General features: G+C 41.0%; 1 protein-coding gene across 1 annotated transcript in view; it reads left to right on the forward strand.

Moving 5' to 3' along the window:
* Positions 1-20,864, forward strand: part of LOC115138368 (coiled-coil domain-containing protein 3-like) — a 36,215-nt gene extending 15,351 nt beyond the window's left edge. The window contains exons 2-3 of the mRNA XM_029675160.2: positions 5,461-5,635; positions 17,627-20,864. Of these exons, the coding sequence (XP_029531020.1) occupies positions 5,461-5,635; positions 17,627-17,911 (460 nt within the window). The 3' untranslated portion in view covers positions 17,912-20,864. The remainder of the gene's footprint in view (positions 1-5,460; positions 5,636-17,626) is intronic.
* Positions 20,865-21,094: the final 230 nt, after the last annotated feature.

Consider the following 21,094-nt stretch of genomic DNA (forward strand, 5'->3'; position numbering starts at 1 on the left):
CATAAGTCATCAAAGCGGCAATAGGCAGTCATAGATGATGAAACACAGAGAGATGAAAGATAGATAAATTATTATTATAATTTTTTTGGTACATTTTGGGGAGAAGGCTGGCTTCCCTTGGCATCCAAGAATACACACCACTGAGGCTACAACAACCAAGAGCCAACAGGTAGGCAGGCTGCTACTTAATATTCTGAATTAAGTGATTGGTAAATGTAGGATGATAAAGCTCATGCACTGCAGTCTCAGTTGGCAAACTTAACTAGATTTTCCCAGTTTGATGCAGTCCAAGACAGGTACTACGTGATCATATTGATGCTAAATAACCTAGCGGTGGCAGCTATTAGTCTACTGTAGCACAAGTCGGCTTGGTTGGTTGCGGTCTCTCGCATCTCCCTCCCTCCTCCCCGTGTCACTCGCTCACAGTACGGCCCCTCCCCCGCCTGCTAGAGCGGCACCTCTCTCATTCTCTGGCTTTAACAGCTCTGGTTAATAAAGTAGCTTAAAAAATGACTTTTCTGCTGCTTTCCTAGCTCAGACCTGGTCTGGATCTGACCAGGTCTATATGGAATGGGTCTAGTTGGCCTCGGGTACGTTCGTAACGGGATCCGTGAAGACCTCTAATCCATACCCAACCCTCCAGTAAATTGTGACGAACTCAGTTACAAAACTCAGTTTGACAAGACTGACTTTATGACCAAAATTATGCTATTTACACTTTGTAGTGAATTTTGACAGTAGAATTAATGTTGCTGACTCTTATCGATGTCACATAGGCCATTTTAAAACCAGATAAGTTGGTTCTAAGGGGCAGTTGACCTTTCATATAAGGAATCTGATTTATAGCATTTACTTTGAGCATGACAGTTTAGTACTTTTTCCACCACTGTACTTCGGTACATTTAAAACCAGATACTTTTTGACTTTACTCAAGGTCATTTTCACTTGAGACATTTTCTATTACGTTTACACAGATCAGATAGACAAGTGTGCTACCTCAGATTCAAGGGTGTTTATTTAAAACAATAAAGAAAAAGAAAAGAAACAGGTTTCCTCCTGGTTACCGCATTCTGGGCTCCAGGGAATGCTGTCTCCTCTGGGGTAGATCACCGAGCCCCTCGGATCTAGCAGACCTTGAGTACGTCTATCCGGCAGCAACCTCTCACTATCTCCATACCTCCCGTGTGCTGCCCTCATGGCAGCTGTATAGAGTACGGTGGTGGGGTCGTCCTTAAGCTCCCAGACTTGTCCTGCGTCCCCTTCAGCAGGGCCTCCGTATTCTGGTACGTCTCCACGGCTCCCAAGAGGTCCTCCAAGGTCTGGGGCGTGCATTGGCTCGCAGCCCACTTCATGTTGCGAGGTAGTGCCTGTAAGAATTGATCCATGACCACTTTTTCGGTAACGGGGAGGGTGGTTACGTCGATTAGGAGCCATGCCCTGGTGATGCGCTGTAGGTCGCTCATCTGGGCTCGGGGGGAAAGCGTCGGCCACAAACCTCCAGTCGTGGACCAGTTGGGCCTGACGGGCCAGGCTGTACCAGTAGTGGCTGAGTACCTCCCTCTTGAGATCATCGTAGTAAGCCACCTGTTCGCTTGTTGGGCCCTAACGAACTGAGCTATCAACTCGTCCATGCTGATACCGCGTAAACGTCAACCTTGATCCGACCACGTTGTCAAATGCCTCGTTCTCAGATTAGTGGGTTTGACTTACTCGCCAGCCTCAATCCGCCCCAATTAGTCCTGGCCAGACCTGTCGAGACCTGGCACATCCAGCAGAGGGAGCCACCGCCGCTTGATCTAGACTCGGTCTGTCACCTGGCTTCAACGAGTCTCCCCCTGGTGGCTGACCCGCTGTACGCCACATAATGTATCGTAACTTTTATTCAAGTATGGCAATTGAGTACTTTTTCCACCACTGTGTGACTGCATCATGAACCAACCAGCTTGTTCCATTTTGGTAGGGCAAAACTCACCAGTCAAACCATCAAAGAAAAGCTCAGAAATAGGAGAAAGACTGCATTAATTAAACCAACATGCTTTTGACTAAACAAGGTTATGACGAGAGGACAAGCTTTCCTATGAAGGAACAGGGTTTTATGTGGAGGGATGAGAGAGAGAGGGAGGTGAGCTGTTTAAAGTTGGGGAATTTGAGAGGGGATGTGAAAAGGGGTCTGAGGGTTTGAAACAAAGGATAATCCCTATAACTGCTGTCCCATTGACTCTACTGTATGTAGTTGATACCTTGTGCTGAGGGTGTAATGTAGATGATAAGTTGGTTTGGCAGAACTGCGACAATATAGCTAGCTAATACAGAAAGCGCATCTAGGATATTACTTAGCTAAGCCAGCATTTTTTTATACAACCATTGCCTGGGAAACTGTTTGGGAATGTACACAAGTGGTTGGGGCTTAATTATGTTTCTGCTAAGTGCCATGGAATTTGTAGAAGCTGAGTAGAAATTTAAACCAGTGGAAACATTGGCCTGTATTTACTAGTGCTGGTTGACATTACTGCGCCCTCTGTGAGTATTTGATTGGTTTATACATCAGCTTGTAATCCAATAGGAACCAAATGTCCGGAGACTTAGGCTACATGCTAGACTTGAGAAGTAGGGGAAACACTGGCCATTTGCAACAGAGCAAAGAGTGAGAGAGGAATGGATGGAGGAAGGGTGAGAGAGATCGCGCAAGGGATGGAGGAAGGGAGAAAAAAGAGGGACAAAACGTACTGTTCATGAATGATGTGGTATAAAACAATCCACAAAGCCATGCTTGTCAGGATGGGAAGTATCCATGTCTCAGGAGCATGGAATTAATTAAAACCAGTGCATCAGTTATTGTTTTGAGGGAGATATTGGTTCCAGCGTTCTTCAAAATATATAGTTAAATTAATTTCAAAGCTATTGAAATGAGTACACACAGACATTCTCGGTGGTCTTGTGTATTGTGAGTGTGTTATTGTGGCTGTGCAAAATAGTTAGTTAGAACCATATGCATTTTTGGGGGGGCCAACACAGTCAAACACAGTGTTATTCCCGCCGGATCCTCTCTCACCAGCCACATACAGTGCCTTCGGAAAATATTCAGACACCTTGAATTTTTCCACATTTTGTTACATTGCAGCATTTTCTAAAATGTATTAGATAGTTTTCTTTCCTCATCAATCTACACACTATACCCCACAATGACAAAGCAAAAACAGGTTTAGACATTTTTTGCTAATTTATTAAAAATAATAAACAGAAAAATTTCATTTACATAGGTATTCAGACCCTTTACTCGGTACTTTGTTGAAGCACCTTTGGCAGCGATTACAGCCTCTATTCTTCTTGGGTATGACGCTACAAGCTTGGCACACCTGTATTTGGGTAGTTTCTACCATTCTTCTCTGCAGATCCTCTCAAGCTCTGTCAGGTTGGATGGGAAGCGTTGCTGCATAGCTATTTTCAGGTCTCTCCAGATATGTTTGATCGGGTTCAAGTCCGGGCTCTGGCTGGACCACTCAAGGACATTCAGAAACGTATCCCGAAGCCTCTCCTGCTTTGTCTTGGCTGTGGGCTTAGGGTTGTTGTCCTGTTGGAAGGTGAACCTTTGCCCCAGTCTGAGGACCTGAGCACTCTGGAGCAGGTTTTCATCAAGGATCTCTCTGTACTTTGCTGTGTTCATCTTGGCCTCAATCCTGACTAGTCTCCCAGTTCCTGCCACTGAAAAACATCCCCACAGCATGATGCTGCCACCACCACGCTTCACCGTAGGGATGGTGCCAGGTTTCCTGCAGGCATGATGCTTGGTATTCAGGCCAAAGAGTTAAATCTTGGTTTCATCCGACCAAAGAATCTTGTTTCTCATGGTCTGAGAGTCTTTCGGTGCCTTTTGGCAAACTCCAAGTGGGCTGTCATGTGCCCTTTACTGAGGAGCGGCTTCCATCTGGCCACTCTACCATAAAGGGCTGATTGGTAGCGTGCTGCAGAGATGGTTGTCGTTCTGGAAGGTTTTCCCATGGAAGCTGTTGATTGGAAAAGATACTGTAACATTTACTTTTTACGTAATATACTTTTCTGTGCTGACCGTCATTATTTGTACCTAACAGAATGCATGAAAAAAGTTCTCTCTGAAGAACACTGGTTCAAGCATCTGTCAGATGTTGATTGCTTGAATCATTTGAATAACACAGCTGTTTAACTCCTGATAATCACATTAAAAAACTATCTGTTTGGACAAACACACAATTTCCTTCCAGCTTTATAATTCAAAATGATGTCATACCAGCCCATTTTCCTGCATTAGGAAACAATCCATGGAACAACTCACTTGTCCTTCCTTCACCGCAATGTAGGCTTGATTATTACTTATAATAAACTCTGCCGGCCATTACGTGATCTATTCTCTGTAAATGAGTAGCACAAACATAAATCTGAACTTTTCCTCAGGCTTGCCCTTGGAAAGCAGCCAAAGCTCACAGTAAAGAAAGGAGCAGTCCCTTTAACGAGGCAGACCAAATAAGTGTGTTATTTCTCCTCCTTTTATGCCAGGGTAACCATGGTGTTGTATTAATATGTATTTTGCCATCTTGAGAGATGTGATAACAGACTTCCTTCATTTGATGGGAGGTGTGTGTGTGTGTGTGTGTGTGTGTGTGTGTGTGTGTGTGTGTGTGTGTGTGTGTGTGTGTGTGTGTGTGTGTGTGTGTGTGTGTGTGTGTGTGTGTGTGTTAGTGTGTGTGTGTGTGTGTGTGTTAGTGTGTGTGTGTGTGTATGTGTGTGTGTGTGTACAGATGTCTGCTTGGAGAGGTTATGAGTGACATGGTTTAAACACCACAATTAATAAAAACAACAGAACGAAAGAAGAGAGCATGTGAGACAGAGAGAGAGTATACCACTTAGTTTAGATGAGTTTGGATGTGAACTTTCAATGTTTCACCTGGAGGTAAATTTAATTGTGCTGCCAAATGCATTTGTAATGCTTAAGTGTTTTTGTGTAGCTGCTGAAGAATTGTCATAATATTTTACTGCAGGTGCTCTAACTGTTATGCTACAGGTATTCCCCTGTCACACGATTGGAGGTTTTATTAGACAGCTGTGGCCCAAAGCATAGTTGAGATAAACAGATACCAAAGCCACATACTGAGGAGGATAAAATACACGTTATTTTAACCCTGTCTGACACCCCAACAGCAGCAGCAGCACAAAATCTGCCACACTTCAGTCTCAAAGCCTTACAGTATGAGTGAGTGTGTGTGTGTGTGTGTGTGTGTGTGTGTGTGTGTGTGTGTGTGTGTGTGTGTGTGTGTGTGTGTGTGTGTGTGTGTGTGTGTGTGTGTGTGTGTGTGTGTGTGTGTGTTAGTGTGTGTGTGTGTGTGTGTGTGTGTGTGTGTGTGTGTGTGTGTGTGTGTGTGTGTCTGTGTGTGTGTGTGGAATTCAAATGCAATGCATCTTGATCCCCTGTCTCTCTGTGTTCCTCAGGATGGATGAGAACTACAACATCATCCCCCATGGGGTTAACTTCCAAGACCCAATCTTCCCAGACACACCAGAGAACCACCGCATGTTCGCCAGCCTCTTCCAGTTCTCCAACTGCACGGCCGGAATCACAGTCCACACCTACACCCCAGAGTGGGAGGCTTTGGAAGACAGCCGGGTACAAATTAATCTTATCTATCGCGCTTGTTTTTGTGTGCCTTTGTTACAAAAGTCTTAACAGCATCGCTTAAACAGCAGCTCCTAAACCACCAAAGACCAAGACCGGCAAAGAAAAACAACCTAGGTTGGAAGAATCTCATCAAAACACATGCAGGAAACCTTTGACAGACACACTATAGACAGCTGATCTCATTGCCATTCCCCATGGCTAAGGTAGCATGCAGCGTTGCATATTGTAGCAAGTCTTCCATGATCACCTGCACTTGATAGACCGGAAGTTTTTAGTAAAAGATAGCGCTGCATAGTATTATGTTCAACTTAATTAACCTCCCCTTAAAACTTCTTAGGGCTGATATGACAACAGCCAGTGAAAGTGCACGGCTCCAAATTCAAAACAACACAAATCTCATAATTAAAATTCTTCAGACATACAAGTATTTCACACCATTTTAAAGATAGACTTCTTGTTAATCCCACCACAGTGTCCGATTTCAAATAGGCTTTACGGCGAAAGCACCACAAACAATTATGTTAGGTCAGAGCCAAGTCACAGAAAAACAGCCATTTTTTCCAGCCAAAGAGAGGAGTCACAAAAATCAGAAATAGAGATAGAATTAATCATTAACCTTTGATGATCTTCATCAGATGACACTCATAGGACTTCATATTACACAATACATGTATGTTTTGTTCGATAAAGTTCATATTTATATAAAAAAAATCTCAGTATACATTGCCGCGTTTTGTTCACTAGTTCCAAAAACATCCAGTGATTTTGCAGAGAGCCACATCAATTTACATAAATACTCATCATAAATGTTGATGAAAATACATGGAACTTTTGATACACTCCTCCTTAATGCAAACGCTGTGTCAGATTTCAAAAAGGCTTTACGGAAAAATCAAACCATGCTATAATCTGAGCTCTGCGCTCAGAGCCTAAACAAGCCAAAAAGATATCCTCCATATTGTGCAGTCAACAGAAGTCAGATATAACATTATAAATATTCACTTACCTTTGATGATCTTCATCAGAATGCACTCCCAGGAATCTCAGTTCCACAATAAATGTTTGTTTTGTTCGATAATGTCCATCATTTATGTCCAAATAGCTCCTTTTGTTAGCGTGTTTGGTAAACAAATCCAAACTCACGAAGCGCGTTCACTAGGAGCAGACGAAATGTCAAAAAGTTCCGTTTACAGTCCGTAGAAACATGTCAAACGATGTATATATAATCTTTAGGATGTTTTTAACATAAATCTTCAATAATGTTCCAACCAGAGTATTCCTTTGTCTGTAGAAAAGCAATGGAACAGAGCTCGCTCTCACGTGAACGAGCGTCACGAGCTCAAGGCATTCTGGCAGACCTCTGACTCATTCCCCTCTCATTTGCCCCCACCTCACAGTAGAAGCATCAAACAAGGTTCTAAAGACCTTTAACATCTAGTGGAAGCCTTAGGAAGTGCAACGTGACCAATATCCCACTGTATCTTCAATAGGGAATGAGTTGAAAAACAACAAACCTCAAATTTCCCACTACCTGGTTGGATTGTTTCTCAGGTGTTTGCCTGCCATATGAGTTATGTTATACTCACAGACATCATTCAAACAGTTTAACCTGTTGCTTCTACTCGGGACGCTTGCGTCCCAACTAGAGCTCTGGAAATGCAAATGCGCTACGCTAAATGCTAATAGTATTAGTTAAAACTCAAAAGTTCATTAAAATACACATGCAGGGTATCGAATTAAAGCTACACTCGTTGTGAATCCAGGCAACAAGTCAAATTTTTAAAATGCTTTTCGGCGAAAGCATGAGAAGCTATTATCTGATAGCATGTAACACCCAAAAAGACCCACAGGGGACGTAAACAAAATAATTAGCATTTCGGCGTTACACAAACCGCACAATAAAATAGAAAACATTCATTACCTTTCACCATCTTCTTTGTTGGCACTCCTAGATGTCCCATAAACACTATTTGGGTCTTTATTTCGATTAAATCGGTCCATATAAAGCCTAGATATCGTTATATGTAGACTGTGTGATAAACGAAAAAAACATTGTTTCAAAACGTAACGTCATTTTTTTAAATTCAAAAAGTCGACGATAAACTTTCACAAAACACTTCGAAATACGTTTGTAATGCAACTTTAGGTATTAGTAAACGTTAATAAGCGATAAAATTCATCAGGAGGCGATGTAAAGATCATTAGCTGTCCGTCTGGAAAAATGTCCGGCTAGAAACTCAACGAAAATATCCGGTCCCAGACCGGATTAGATACAGTGTCCTGTATGTGTTTGACCAAGAAAAAACTCGAAGGGAAATGACAAGACTCTAGACACCCTGTGGAAGCTGTAGGTACTGCAACCTCAGTCAATTAATTGTGGTTCACGTTTATCAATGGGTTCAAGTAGCGCATGGATATATTTTCCCCATTTTCAGTGATCAGTTTTTCCTGTGCTTTTCGATGTAAATGCCGTTCTGGTAAAGCCACAGCAGTGATTTAACCAGTTTTTTAAACGTCTGAGTGTTTTCTATCCACACAGACTAAGCAAATGCACATACTATATTCCTGGCATGAGTAGCAGGGCGCTGAAATGTTGCGCGATTTTTAACAGAATGTTCAAAAAAGTAGAGGGTCGACTGAAGAGGTTAAGAAACTTCAGAGTGTGTTCTATCCAAATATACCGATAATATGCATATATTAGCAACTGGGACCGAGTAGCAGGCAGTTTACTCTGGGCACCTCTGGGCATCTTATTCATCCAAGCTACTCAATACTGCCCCCAGCCAGAAGAAGTTTTAACCCCCAATTAGGGAACAGTGCCTATAATGAAACAGAATTCAATAGGAGCAGTGGTGTTTTGAACCCCCATTTTTAGCCCCAAAAATATGAATGATACTTGAGTTAATAAAGCCTCCATACAAACATACAAACATGGTCTTTTTTTTTGCTTTCTTGAGTAAAGCAGCTCCAAAATGCAGGTGTTTCAGCCTATCTCAGTGCTTTCTGTGGTGGTGGTGGGGCAGCCAGCGGAAAATGCGGAGTGTAAGGATTGGTAATATTCTCTAGTTGCGCCGTGATTGGCTTAATGTTCTGTCACACATGGGGACACTACATCACTGACAAATCTAAGGGTAGAGCTACAAAATTCAAGCCCCTTGGGAGCTGCCATAGAGTTACATTATAATAGCCCATCCAAGAAGGCTCAAGGTCATTGGCCACAGATAAAATGATGTCAAATCACGTTATATCTACAGTAGCTTTGATTGGACATACTTTCAAAATCTTAGCCAGAAGTCAAAGGGTAGGTAACACATTCGACATGCTGATCCTCAAGCACCGCCAGGCACGGCTCCAACACCATCATTAAGTTTGCCGATGTGTTAGTGTAATTTAATTATGCCAATGTGCTTTCATCAATTGAAAACCCTTAATCTATTTTATGAGAATTTATAAGATTCTTGTTTGCATAAAATAGACGCAGACCAGTCTTTCAATAATAGGTAACAGAATTTATTCTCGGAGCGCGCTGCCATTTAACCACGAACAACAGTTTATATACAGATCATGACGTCATTTCATTGCTTTATCAGAATCCCCTCCTCTCGACCGGGACAAAGTGAGGTGAAAAGTTCATTCTAATTTACTAACACACTCCCAGATAACTTTTGACCCCTCAACACATTATCAATCACCACTGAGCTGACAGTTCTAATTAATAGAAAACTTAGGAATGCACTCACTGTCTTATCTAAAAAAGTTTCTGTAGGGTCAACCATAGGCTAACGACCTTATTTGTTTACACAGTCCCCAACCCATTTGTTTCTTCCTAGTTGGAATGGTGTTCATTAACTTTAATTACTCCTTGTCCGTGTCACACAATCCCTTCTTATGAACTCATATTGTTAATCAGATATAATAAAACAGAGTATAAGTTTACTTAGTTACAATTCTATTTAAAATGGGGATATTGTTTATTCATTTATTCATAATAATCCCACCACGATGACACAACAGTTTGATTTGATTTGAGCATCATGAATCAAGTCAACAATCTACAGGCAAATCCTTTTTAATCCTTGTCATATGAAGCAAAATAATTATAGATAAAAAGTATCGGTGCTCATCGGGCATTGGACATAAACATTATACAGCAAGTTGGAAATCGCACTTTCAACAATGAGTGGTTTGGAAGGAATCAGTGGCTAACAGTAAGCATTGCAAAGCAATCACTAGCCTGTTATTCATTGGAGTGGGTACGTGGTCCCAATTCTCAGTTTAAGGTTCTCTTTTCCAAGCTTAAAATTATAAACATTCAACATTGGCCATGCTGTCAATCCAGCATGATTTCTGTCACACTCGTAACAAGTGTTAACTCAGAACTGGGAAATCTGACTTCAGTGAGTTCAAGACAACTGGGAACTCAGGAAAAAACTAGCTCCGACTGGGAAAATGCATTTTGAACGGTCAACTTCCAAATTGGAATTGTAAATTAGGAACTCGGGCCTCATTCTAGAGCTACTCCCGGAAGATCACTGACATCATCATGATTCAACCTTGTTTTTTTCCGAGTTCCAATATGTTTTGAAAGCACCATAAATCCAGAGAATGTCACACTTTGATGATAAAGTTTGACAAAATTTGCCAACAGAGGACCGCCGCGCCTCCTTCCTGTTCAAGTGAGTACAGCACAACAAGGTGAGCCCATAAATGTCTTGAATGCTGCTGCATAAATGATGTAATATAACAGGGAGATATGTATACTGTAGCTAAGAAAGTAATACTAAGTGTATGTTGTGTAGTAAGCTGTTAGTAGCCCATGTGCCTCACCCTAATAATTTGGTCTATTTTCCCCTCTGAATTTTGCCTACCATTCTGACTTGTTGGTGCACATGTAGCCTATAACCTGTTTTAGATAAACATAATCATCAAATATTGTAAGTGCTTTCATTGTTGGCTTATATGCCCCCTTTATTTATCATACGGTTCTGACTTGATGTACAGGGAGAACACTGTAAGAATGTTCTGAACAAACAGTTATATTGACTAAATCCGTCCTAGCTTGCTCATTAATGTCTTAATCGAAATTACAGATTGCCTCTTATCCGCTTGTCGTCCCCTTATGCCATAGTTTGTACATCTCAATTGTCAATAGAAACCATATTTGTTTAAGCATGTCAGCCATATCAGATATGTTGTTTTAAAAGGCAGTAATTTTTTAAATCTGATTTCCCACTAGCTGATCATTGTCTGCAGCCAGCTCTGTGCGTAGTGTAATGAGACAAACAGGGAGAAGTGGTCAAGTCGATTATCCACGCTTATAAACACAGGGTTGCTACAGTTATTGTTATTTGTGGTGGTAATCATTCTTTTTGACTACATTTTATGAGGGGGGTGTGTAAATTGTTTTTACAGTACAAGGGGATGGCCATGTGAAAATATTTTTTACATCCCAAATAGTGACTTTGTAGTCAGGGCTAACCACAATCTTCAAAGGTCCACTGAGGAGAGTCTTGGAAGTGTAATTTGTTCTTTGTGGCTGGGAGACCAGAATTCTTTAGGTGGTGGATAGAGGCCTTACTCTGATGGTCCAGACAGTCAGACTCCCCTTGGTTAGAGCTCGCTGTGCTTCTCTCTCTAAGTGTCAATGCAGAATAAAATAAAATAAAATCAAATTTTATTTGTCACATACACATGGTTAGCAGATGTTAATGCGAGTGTAGCGAAATGCTTGTGCTTCTAGTTCCGACAATGCAGTAATAACCAACAAGTAATCTAACTAACAATTCCAAAACTACTGTCTTATACACAGTGTAAGGGGATAAAGAATATGTACATAAAGATATATGAATGAGTGATGGTACAGAGCAGCATAGGCAAGATACAGTAGATGGTGTCGAGTACAGTATATACATATGAGATGAGTATGTAAACAAAGTGGCATAGTTAAAGTGGCTAGTGATACATGTATTACATAAGGATGCAGTCGATGATATAGAGTACAGTATATACGTATGCATATGAGATGAATAATGTAGGGTATGTAACATTATATTAGGTAGCATTGTTTAAAGTGGCTAGTGATATATTTTACATCATTTCCCATCAATTCCCATTATTAAAGTGGCTGGAGTTGAGTCAGTGTCAGTGTGTTGGCAGCAGCCACTCAATGTTAGTGGTGGCTGTTTAACAGTCTGATGGCCTTGAGATAGAAGCTGTTTTTCAGTCTCTCGGGCCCAGCTTTGATGCACCTGTACTGACCTCACCTTCTGAATGATAGCGGGGTGAACAGGCAGTGGCTCGGGTGGTTGTTGTCCTTGATAATATTTATGGCCTTCCTGTAACATCGGGTGGTGTAGGTGTCCTGGAGGGCAGGTAGTTTGCCCCCGGTGATGCGTTGTGCAGACCTCACTACCCTCTGGAGAGCCTTACGGTTGTGGGCGGAGCAGTTGCCGTACCAGGCGGTGATACAGCCCACCAGGATGCTCTCGATTGTGCATCTGTAGAAGTTTGTGAGTGCTTTTGGTGACAAGCCAAATTTCTTCAGCCTCCTGAGGTTGAAGAGGCGCTGCTGCGCCTTCTTCACGATGCTGTCTGTGTGAGTGGACCAATTCAGTTTGTCTGTGATGTGTATGCCGAGGAACTTAAAACTTGCTACCCTCTCCACTACTGTTCCATCGATGTGGATAGGGGGGTGTTCCCTCTGCTGTTTCCTGAAGTCCACAATCATCTCCTTAGTTTTGTTGACGTTGAGTGTGAGGTTATTTTCCTAACACCACACTCCGAGGGCCCTTACCTCCTCCCTGTAGGCTGTCTCGTCGTTGTTGGTAATCAAGCCTACCACTGTTGTGTCGTCCGCAAACTTGATGATTGAGTTGGAGGCGTGCGTGGCCACGCAGTCGTGGGTGAACAGGGAGTACAGGAGAGGGCTCAGAAAGTAGAATAGAGTATGTTGACTGGAGAGTAGGATGTGGGACGCGGCTGAGAGACAAGGAGAGACATACAGGTTTTTTTATCCATCTATGGAGTTTTCTACAATGAGCAAAGAACAGAAATGTATTAGACTGTACTTATTGTAATGGCTATTTGACCAAGAAGGAGAGGGATGGAGTGCTCCATCAGATGAACTGGCCTCCACAATCACCCGACCTCAACCCAATTGAGATGGTTTGGGATGAGTTGGACCGCAGAGTGAAGTAAAAGCAATCAACAAGTGCTCATCATATGTGGGAACTCCTTCAAGACTATTGGAAAGGCATTCCTCATGAAGCTGGTTGAGAGAATCCCAAGAGTGTGCAAAGCTGTCATCAAAGCAAAGGGTGGCTACTTTGAAGAATCTCAAACATAAAATATATTTAGATTTGTTTAACACTTATTTGGTTACTACATGATTATATATGTGTTATTTAATCGTTTTGATGTCTTCAGTATTATTCTACAATGTAGAAAATAGTCCAAATTAAGAAAAACTCTTGAATGAGTAGGTGTGTCCAAACTTTTGACTGCTACTGTAGGTAAAACATTTTGGTAAAACTTTATTTGGGTAGTCCATCTGTAGATGCTCTACAGGCTAACCCTAACCCTTATTCTAAACCTAATCCTAACCGTAACCTTAGCTTGTTTGTTGATAGTAGGACCATCTTTAGAGCATTTACAGATGGACTATCTGGACTGTTCAAATTAAGTGTGACCAAATTATGAGATCAGTTTCAAAGCCCTGTCCCGTGGTCCTGATTTGAAGTAGGTTGAGGGAAAAGTGTGCCTCATACGCATTGTAAGATACTGAATGCTAGTAAACATGCTGATGACTATGAAGGCTACACATTTCTCCATAACCTATCCATGGTTCACCTCAGAGTTTCAGTGTCAAGATCAACGCCAGTGATTGCATCATAGAGTCCTGTACGGTCCCTTTATAGAAGCGAAAAATCTGCCATTTCAACGTCTTTAGACGCCATTCATTGAATTCAAGATTTACATCAGTCTTCTCTGTTTCCAATCATGTGCTGACTGCACATAAAAGCCTTCTTTCACGGTGAAGGAATAAGAATTGGCTTATGTTTCCATTAATGACCACATCTCAGCTCAAATCTGTAATCAGAGGCAAAGCCAAGGAAATGCACAATGTTTTTCTTATGATTACACTCGTATTACAAAATAACTGAAAGGAATGGCTAGGCCCACAGGCTGGACTGTGTGACAGCACAACGCAATCATATACTGTCATCATGCCACACAGGCATGACTGTTACTGCTGTGTAAGAATGACATTCTAGGGATTTCACATGTAAAACGAATGATAATTACCCAACACACATGCTGTTATGATTATAGTCGTCAATTTCCTGCACTAGACTGAAAATATCATGCCCATGGAGGTATCTTCAACTGGGACCCACAGCTGTTTTCCCTCAAAAACCTTTAAGATGTCCCTCTGATAACATGGGAAAATGTTCCACTAAGGCTGGAAATAAATGTATTAATGAAGAGATGAGTGTCAAAATTGCATGTTATGTCAATGATTCAATGGAACCTGGGTACCTACCATTATGGCCACAGTGATACATCATTCATCTGCCACTTGTGATTAGTATTTTTTGGTTTGGTTGCGTAAACAGTTGAATGTATCAACATTTTTCTAACTGGGTTGGCTGCCATGTGAAAGATATGATTAGGATAGCATTCAAAGATGTCTATGACTATTATGTAGCTGTGGTGCAGGTGTGGATCATACGTTGGAGAAAGATGCACAGATCACAGTCCAGATTTTTCAACTCCAGACATTTTCAAGGGCAATTAAATAGGTATGTGTCCACAATGGAGCTTGTTCTGGAAAACCATAGAATTTACAATAACAATGACAGAAAGATGTGGAAATGGGGACTTTACTGTGGGTACCTCTGGTCTGAATGAAACACAAGCTCCATCTCTCCTTCCAAATGTTTTGGTTACCTGGAATTTGCTGTTAAGAGTTACCTGCTGAGTGGCCTGGCTGGTCTAGCTGTAATGACGCAGCCTCCAGCACATAATGTATATACTATATACTGTATACAGTGTCGGCATAGGTTCTAATCTGGCTTACTGCTATTTGACAAAACCTCATTGTTTTTTCCCTATTTACTCAGTGATCGATAGAGCTATTGATACCATATCTTATGACAAACAACCTACAGTGCCTTCAGAAAGTATTCATACCCCTTGATTTTTTCACACATTTTGTTACATTACAGCCTTATTCTAAAATTGATTAAATAAAAAATGGTCCTCATCAATCTATACACAATACCCCATAATGACAAAACAAAAACAGTTTTTTAGACATTTTTGCAAATGTATTAAAAATAAAACCTTAAATATCATATTTAAATAAGTATTCAGACCATTTACTCAGTACTTTGTTGAATCACCTTAGGCATCGATTACAGCTTCGAGTCTTCTTGGGTATGACGCTACAAGCTTGGCACACCTGTATTTGGGGAGTTTAACAAAAGGCTAAGCTTGAGAGCAAATAGATTCATTTCATTTCATTTGCGATTTTCATGAATAGTTAACGTTGCGTTATGGTAATGAGCTTGAGGCTGTAGTCATGATACCGGATCCGGGATGGCTCGACGCAAGAAGTTAAAGGTTTTACAGCGAAAACACAAGATATATTTATGTTAGACCACCACCAAATCAAAAGAAAAACACAGCCTTTTTTCCCAGCCAAAGAGTCACAAAAGCAGAATTAGAGATAAAATGAATCACTAACCTTTTGATAATCTTCATCAGATGACACTCATATGACATGTTACACAATACATTTATGGTTCGTTCGATAATATGCATATTTATATCCACAAATCTCGGTTTACATTGACGCCCTGTTCAGAAATGCCTCCAAAATATCCGGAGGAATTATAGAAAGCTACGCCAGATAACAGAAATACTCATCAGAAACTTTGACTAAAGATACATGTTCTACATATAATTAAAGATACACTGGTTCTTAATGCAACCTCTGTGTCAGATTTTTTTTAAACGTTACGAAAAAAGCCTACCATGCAATAATCTGAGACGGCGCTCAGACAGAAATACGAAATTACATCATATATATTCCCTTACCTTTGATGATCTTTCATCAGAATGCAGTGCAAGGAGTCCTAGTTCCACAATAAATCGTTGTTTTGTTCCATAATGTCCAATACAAATGCTCTCCATCCAACCTCACTGAGCTCGAGCTGTTTTGCAAGGAGGAATGGGAAGAAATTTCAGTCTCTCGATGTGCAAAACTGATAGAGACATACCCCAAGCGACTTACAGCTGTAATCGCAGCAAAAGGTGGCGCTACAAAGTATTAACTTAAGGGGGCTGAATAATTTTGCACGCCCAATTTTTCAGTTTTTGATTTGTTAAAAAAGTTTGAAATATCCAATAAATGTCGTTCCACTTCATGATTGTGTCCCACTTGTTGTTGATTCTTCACAAAAAAATACAGTTTTATATCTTTATGTTTGAAGCCTGAAATGTGGCAAAAGGTTGCAAAGTTCAAGGGGGCCGAATACTTTCGCAAGGCACAGAGAATGTTTTGGGATTCTCACTCTCCAGGCATTATTTCCTGAAGGTCTTAATGATGAAATGCCCTGGCATGTTATTTTGTAAATGTGAACATGAATTAATGCCACCACTTCAGATGACTCTGACGTTTTTCTTGCGCTGTACCCAATGATTTACGAAAACTTGCTTGCTGGGTCGATGTCCTCATTGTGGTTTTACAGATGTGTTTAATACGTTTTATGTTCACACTTTATTCAAATATTTATGAAATGCGCATTGTTATATTTGGTAACACTTACTTATTTTCCCTCGACTCCAACCACATTCGATGTATTGAACGGATGTGGGTGGAGCTATGTCTACATAAAGGTGCTAATTTTTAAAAAACTCACAAAAGCTTTGACGAAGGCCGATACATAAAGCTTAATTAATAAAGAGCAGTGATACTATCAAGAGCAGTGTGCGGGTTTCTTGTTTTTTTTCTCATCTTATTCAACTGTTACCATGTACCTGCAAAAAAGCGAGCTCAAATGTGCAAGTGTCTTTTGAATTTTACAATTCCTGGCTAAAAAGTATCCAAAAGAACCAGGGAATCTCTTTAAATACAAGTAGACTTCACTGTTGGTCTTAGAAGATTTAACACTATCAACAAACGTGATAGGTTACTCTCCTCAGTGCTACCACTGTTAACTGATAACACCTGTCATCATTCTGAAGAAATGACCTTGTGTTTATCGTTAATCATTACAGTTGTGCGTTATGTGTCTTGAATGAAGGGAATATTCTTCAGTTGGATAGTATGTTCACTTACAACTTAGCTGTAGAAGTTTCTCACTCGTTCTCTTGGAGATGTACTGTATCTCATACCAACCTGATATTTTTTAAACTAAAGTAAAAACACAGTAAATTAGCAGATATCTTTCATCCTGAATCTCAGTGTATTCGCTTTCAAAGGATTAGGTCTAATTCGTGACATATGAGGTGAAAATGATTCGAATCTGTCTCAGACTTTCCATCACTGAAGTGGAACAGTTTCTAGATTTTGGGTTTTCAATCTCTATTGTTTGGCACAGAATAAATAGTGGCTTGACATGGCCATTTTAGCATATCCCCCCTACAAGGCAAGCATTTGTTTTCTGAAATATGTTTCGAAGAAAGGAGATGAATATCTTTGCCTTTTGAAGTAAATGATAGATTTCCAAACATTAAGACTGTATCAGGCACTTGAGTACGCATAGGATCTAAAGATTCAGGACTGAATTAGTGTAACAACTTGGTTGGGGTTTGTGCAATGGATCATCAAAGGTCTAAAACAATGATGGGAGCAGCATGCTAAACAACAGCCTTAGACTTTATTCTCTGAACTCGCACATCATCTGAATCAATTATGATCAACTTCAATCTGGTAAACTACAGGACTGACTTCCTGCTTCCTGTTTCTTCCAGCTGCTGTGCTCGACGGTGCAGAAGGCCCTCTTTGAGGAGGAGGAGCGTGTGAAGACTCTCTCCCAAAAGGTGCGTTCTCTGGAGAAGGCCAACAGCCATCTGCGGGACAAGGTGAAGAACATGAAGCGCCTGATACGCCAGGCCAAACGAGACACAAAGGACCAGAAGACCCTTCCAATGAAACAGCTGCACAACCTCGAGACCCCCCACCCACACCAGGACACCACACAGGACCAGAAAAGACCCGCCCTCAAAAAGATCCTCACCAAGACGCTAAAAATCTGAGCCCAAACCCGCCCCTACCACCACCACCTGTTGCACTGCAGACATGGACAGGCTTAAAAGGATATAAGAACTGTATAGAATGTGACATCAGGAGAAGGAGAAGTAGGCTATAGACAGGTATTGTATGTAATAGTGTATCATGTCAAAAGCTATGGAGATAGAGGAATTGCATACCCTTAATGTGATGCAGACTAGGCACACCTCTGTTATAAGAAAGTGCATTCAGCAAATCAGAAATGTTTTGTATGCTGAAAAAAACAACGATGCAGTGAAACAACGATGGAGGTTTCTTAATATTTTTACCTTCAATAATATAATACTATAGAATAGCCTTCGTAATTTCTAAATATAAATCAAGTTATTTCATACACATATACTCTGTATGGATCTATAAGGAATGCCTACACTACAATGCGATAAGCATTTATTGTCATTGCAATCACATTGTGTCACTCTGTTCTTACCACAGGAAGAGTAGCAGGACAATTTGAGGAAACCCAGCTAGCAATGAGGAATCGGCCCAGAAACGGCCCTCTTCCGGGGGGCTGAACTGATCGAATCGGCTGCCCAGAATCGGCCCAAGTACATCGGGCCGTTTCTGTCTACCGGAATTCAGCTGACTTTGACGGCATCTTACCAGAATCCCCCCAGAAGAGGCCTGATGCAAATGTAAATAAATGTATTAAAAATTACCCAATTTCGTAATTTTAAATATTACTATTATACATTTTATACATACAAATTATACCCATTCACAAAAAAACACCATACACCTGGTGACCATGTCAGCGAAGTCGCTACAGCGCGATGGGACAAGGACATCCCAGCCGGCCCTCCCCTAGCTCGGACAACGCTGGGCCAATTGTGCATCGCCCCATGGGTCTCTCGGGCACGGGTCTCAAATCTGTAGCAATGCAGTTTGCACTGCAATGTAGTGTCTTAGACCGCTGCGTCACTTGGGAGGCTCCATCCACAAAGTTTTTAATGCTTATCAATTGCCTTGCACAAAGTATCAAAATACTAAACTACTACACAGGACAATTTTTTTTATCACAGAAACAATGAGAAAATATGGGAAAAAAATTATAATGAAATGTTAATTATATAAAGCAGCCCGTGTAATCATCTGCCAGAGAGTAGCCCCAATCGGCCTGAGCCCCAAGTAATACATTTGGGCCAGATAACTCTCACCGGAATAGGCCCGAGCTCGATCTCTGCATCCTAGCCATAAGTAATACTGCCAAAGGCTGCCCAGACTCAGGCCACATGACGTCGGCCACATGACTCTCAGCCGAGTGCCTCGACTCTCAGCCGGAATCGGCCCAGATTCACTGTGCTAGCTGGGAAACGTTGTCTTGGATCAAATGTGATTTCCGCACACAGGCTGAGACGGCACTCTTGCTTCATTACAACTCACTGGTTATAGAACAGTGAGAACAAAACAGACGGGGGTTCGCTTCGATTGTTGACAACATGTAAGCTGTATTTAGTCTCCAAATGTTTATTGAAAACATAAATACATTTGTACAATGAGGACTTCTCTCAAACACATCGTTACACTTTTTGGTTAGCAAGCTAGTGAATTTTAGCCATTTTGGTATTGACATGAAATCAATGAAAACACCTCAAAATAAGATATGGTATCAAGAACAAGATAAAACTAGCTGAAACGAGCCAGCTACGAATCGCAAAATGACATCTTCTTGTCATTTTTTTCTAGCTATCTGATCATTCAGAATCATAACAAAGCAAGGCCACATTGATGCACACTCTTCATTTCTGTGACGTTGTCAGCCAACCCGTCTATACAACTGCTTTGTTACAAACATGTATGCTGTGGGATATGGTAATCACAAAGTCTCATCCCACCGGGCCTTCCTGACCCCCTATCTCATCCAAACCTTGCTCCCATATCCCCCCTTTCCTAGGTCCCCTCATCTCAGTACCATAGAGTAGAGATCAGTGCTGCCTCTGTGAAGCCTTATCCTCCTGTGAGGGTATAATATTGAAAAAATTAATAACATTCTGATAAATAAGATGGGGTGTTTGAGCTATGTTGGCAGGTCAAAGTCTCGCCCTGTAATTTTACACACCTCTCACACCCCAAACATGCCAAGGCAAAATACTGTGCCTTCCCCAGAGTGGAGTTCGATGCCAGTCTCCATGCCAGGTGAGTTGCTGCCATGGTAGCTGACACCTTTTGGAGAACTAGTGGGAAAGTCAAGGAAAGGCCTACAGGTGTGCTGGCAAAACCATGCCAAAGACCTCACACTGCTGCCCTGAGGATGCGAAACCCAAAACAGTCATACTGGTTAAGAACATCTGCTAAATGACTTGAGTGTTACATGTAAAAGGTTACATTCTGTCCTTAACAACTGATGCTGGATCACCTCCACAGAGTACAGGAAGATTGATTTAGTGACAACACAGACGATAGACAACACAGATGCTAAACTCTTAATACGGTATCTATGGCTCTGATAAGCTCTCCCGACCCTTCCCTTCTCTCCCCAGTCCCAACTATAACCATTACACACTAAACAACAAATTCTGTTGAAATCTAGATGTTTCTCATTTTGCCAGTTATATGGTTATTATTAATCAATAATAACTTTATCCCAAAGGCTTCCGGGTTAATTTGTTATTTTTTTAAGATCCCATCTTTTTGTGGGTGGTTTTATAAATTTCTATTGAGTGAAAAATGTGTTTTTATATTTGAAACAGGGTGCTGAGCACTCAATAAATACAACCACTAGCCAATGAGGTGTAATGTGGTACAGTAAAATATTTTTCTGTGTCAGAACTGAGAGGAGTCCCTAGTCTCCTATTATGTGTTGTACTTGGCTTTTATGTTTGTCCTCTTCAAACAATACTCATTTGGTTGCCTTTAACTTTAGTATATATTCATGTATGACAGCAAATAATGAAAAAAATAAACTTTTTTTTTTTTACATTTGTATCGCCATCTTGCAGTTTCTCAATAGTATGAGCTTGTAGTTTTATTATTAGCGAAAATGTTATGATTGACTTCCAGGCATCCATATCTACTGTAGCATCGCAAAGATCAACCTTGATCATTCCCTAAATCTGATCCTTGCCACATACAGTATCTCATTAAAGACCAGTACTGATTAGTAACAAACAGATCACTGCATCCCGATGGAACAAGATTGTCATAATCGA

This window comes from Oncorhynchus nerka, linkage group LG2 (assembly GCF_034236695.1).
Source record: "Oncorhynchus nerka isolate Pitt River linkage group LG2, Oner_Uvic_2.0, whole genome shotgun sequence".
NCBI lineage: Eukaryota > Metazoa > Chordata > Actinopteri > Salmoniformes > Salmonidae > Oncorhynchus > Oncorhynchus nerka.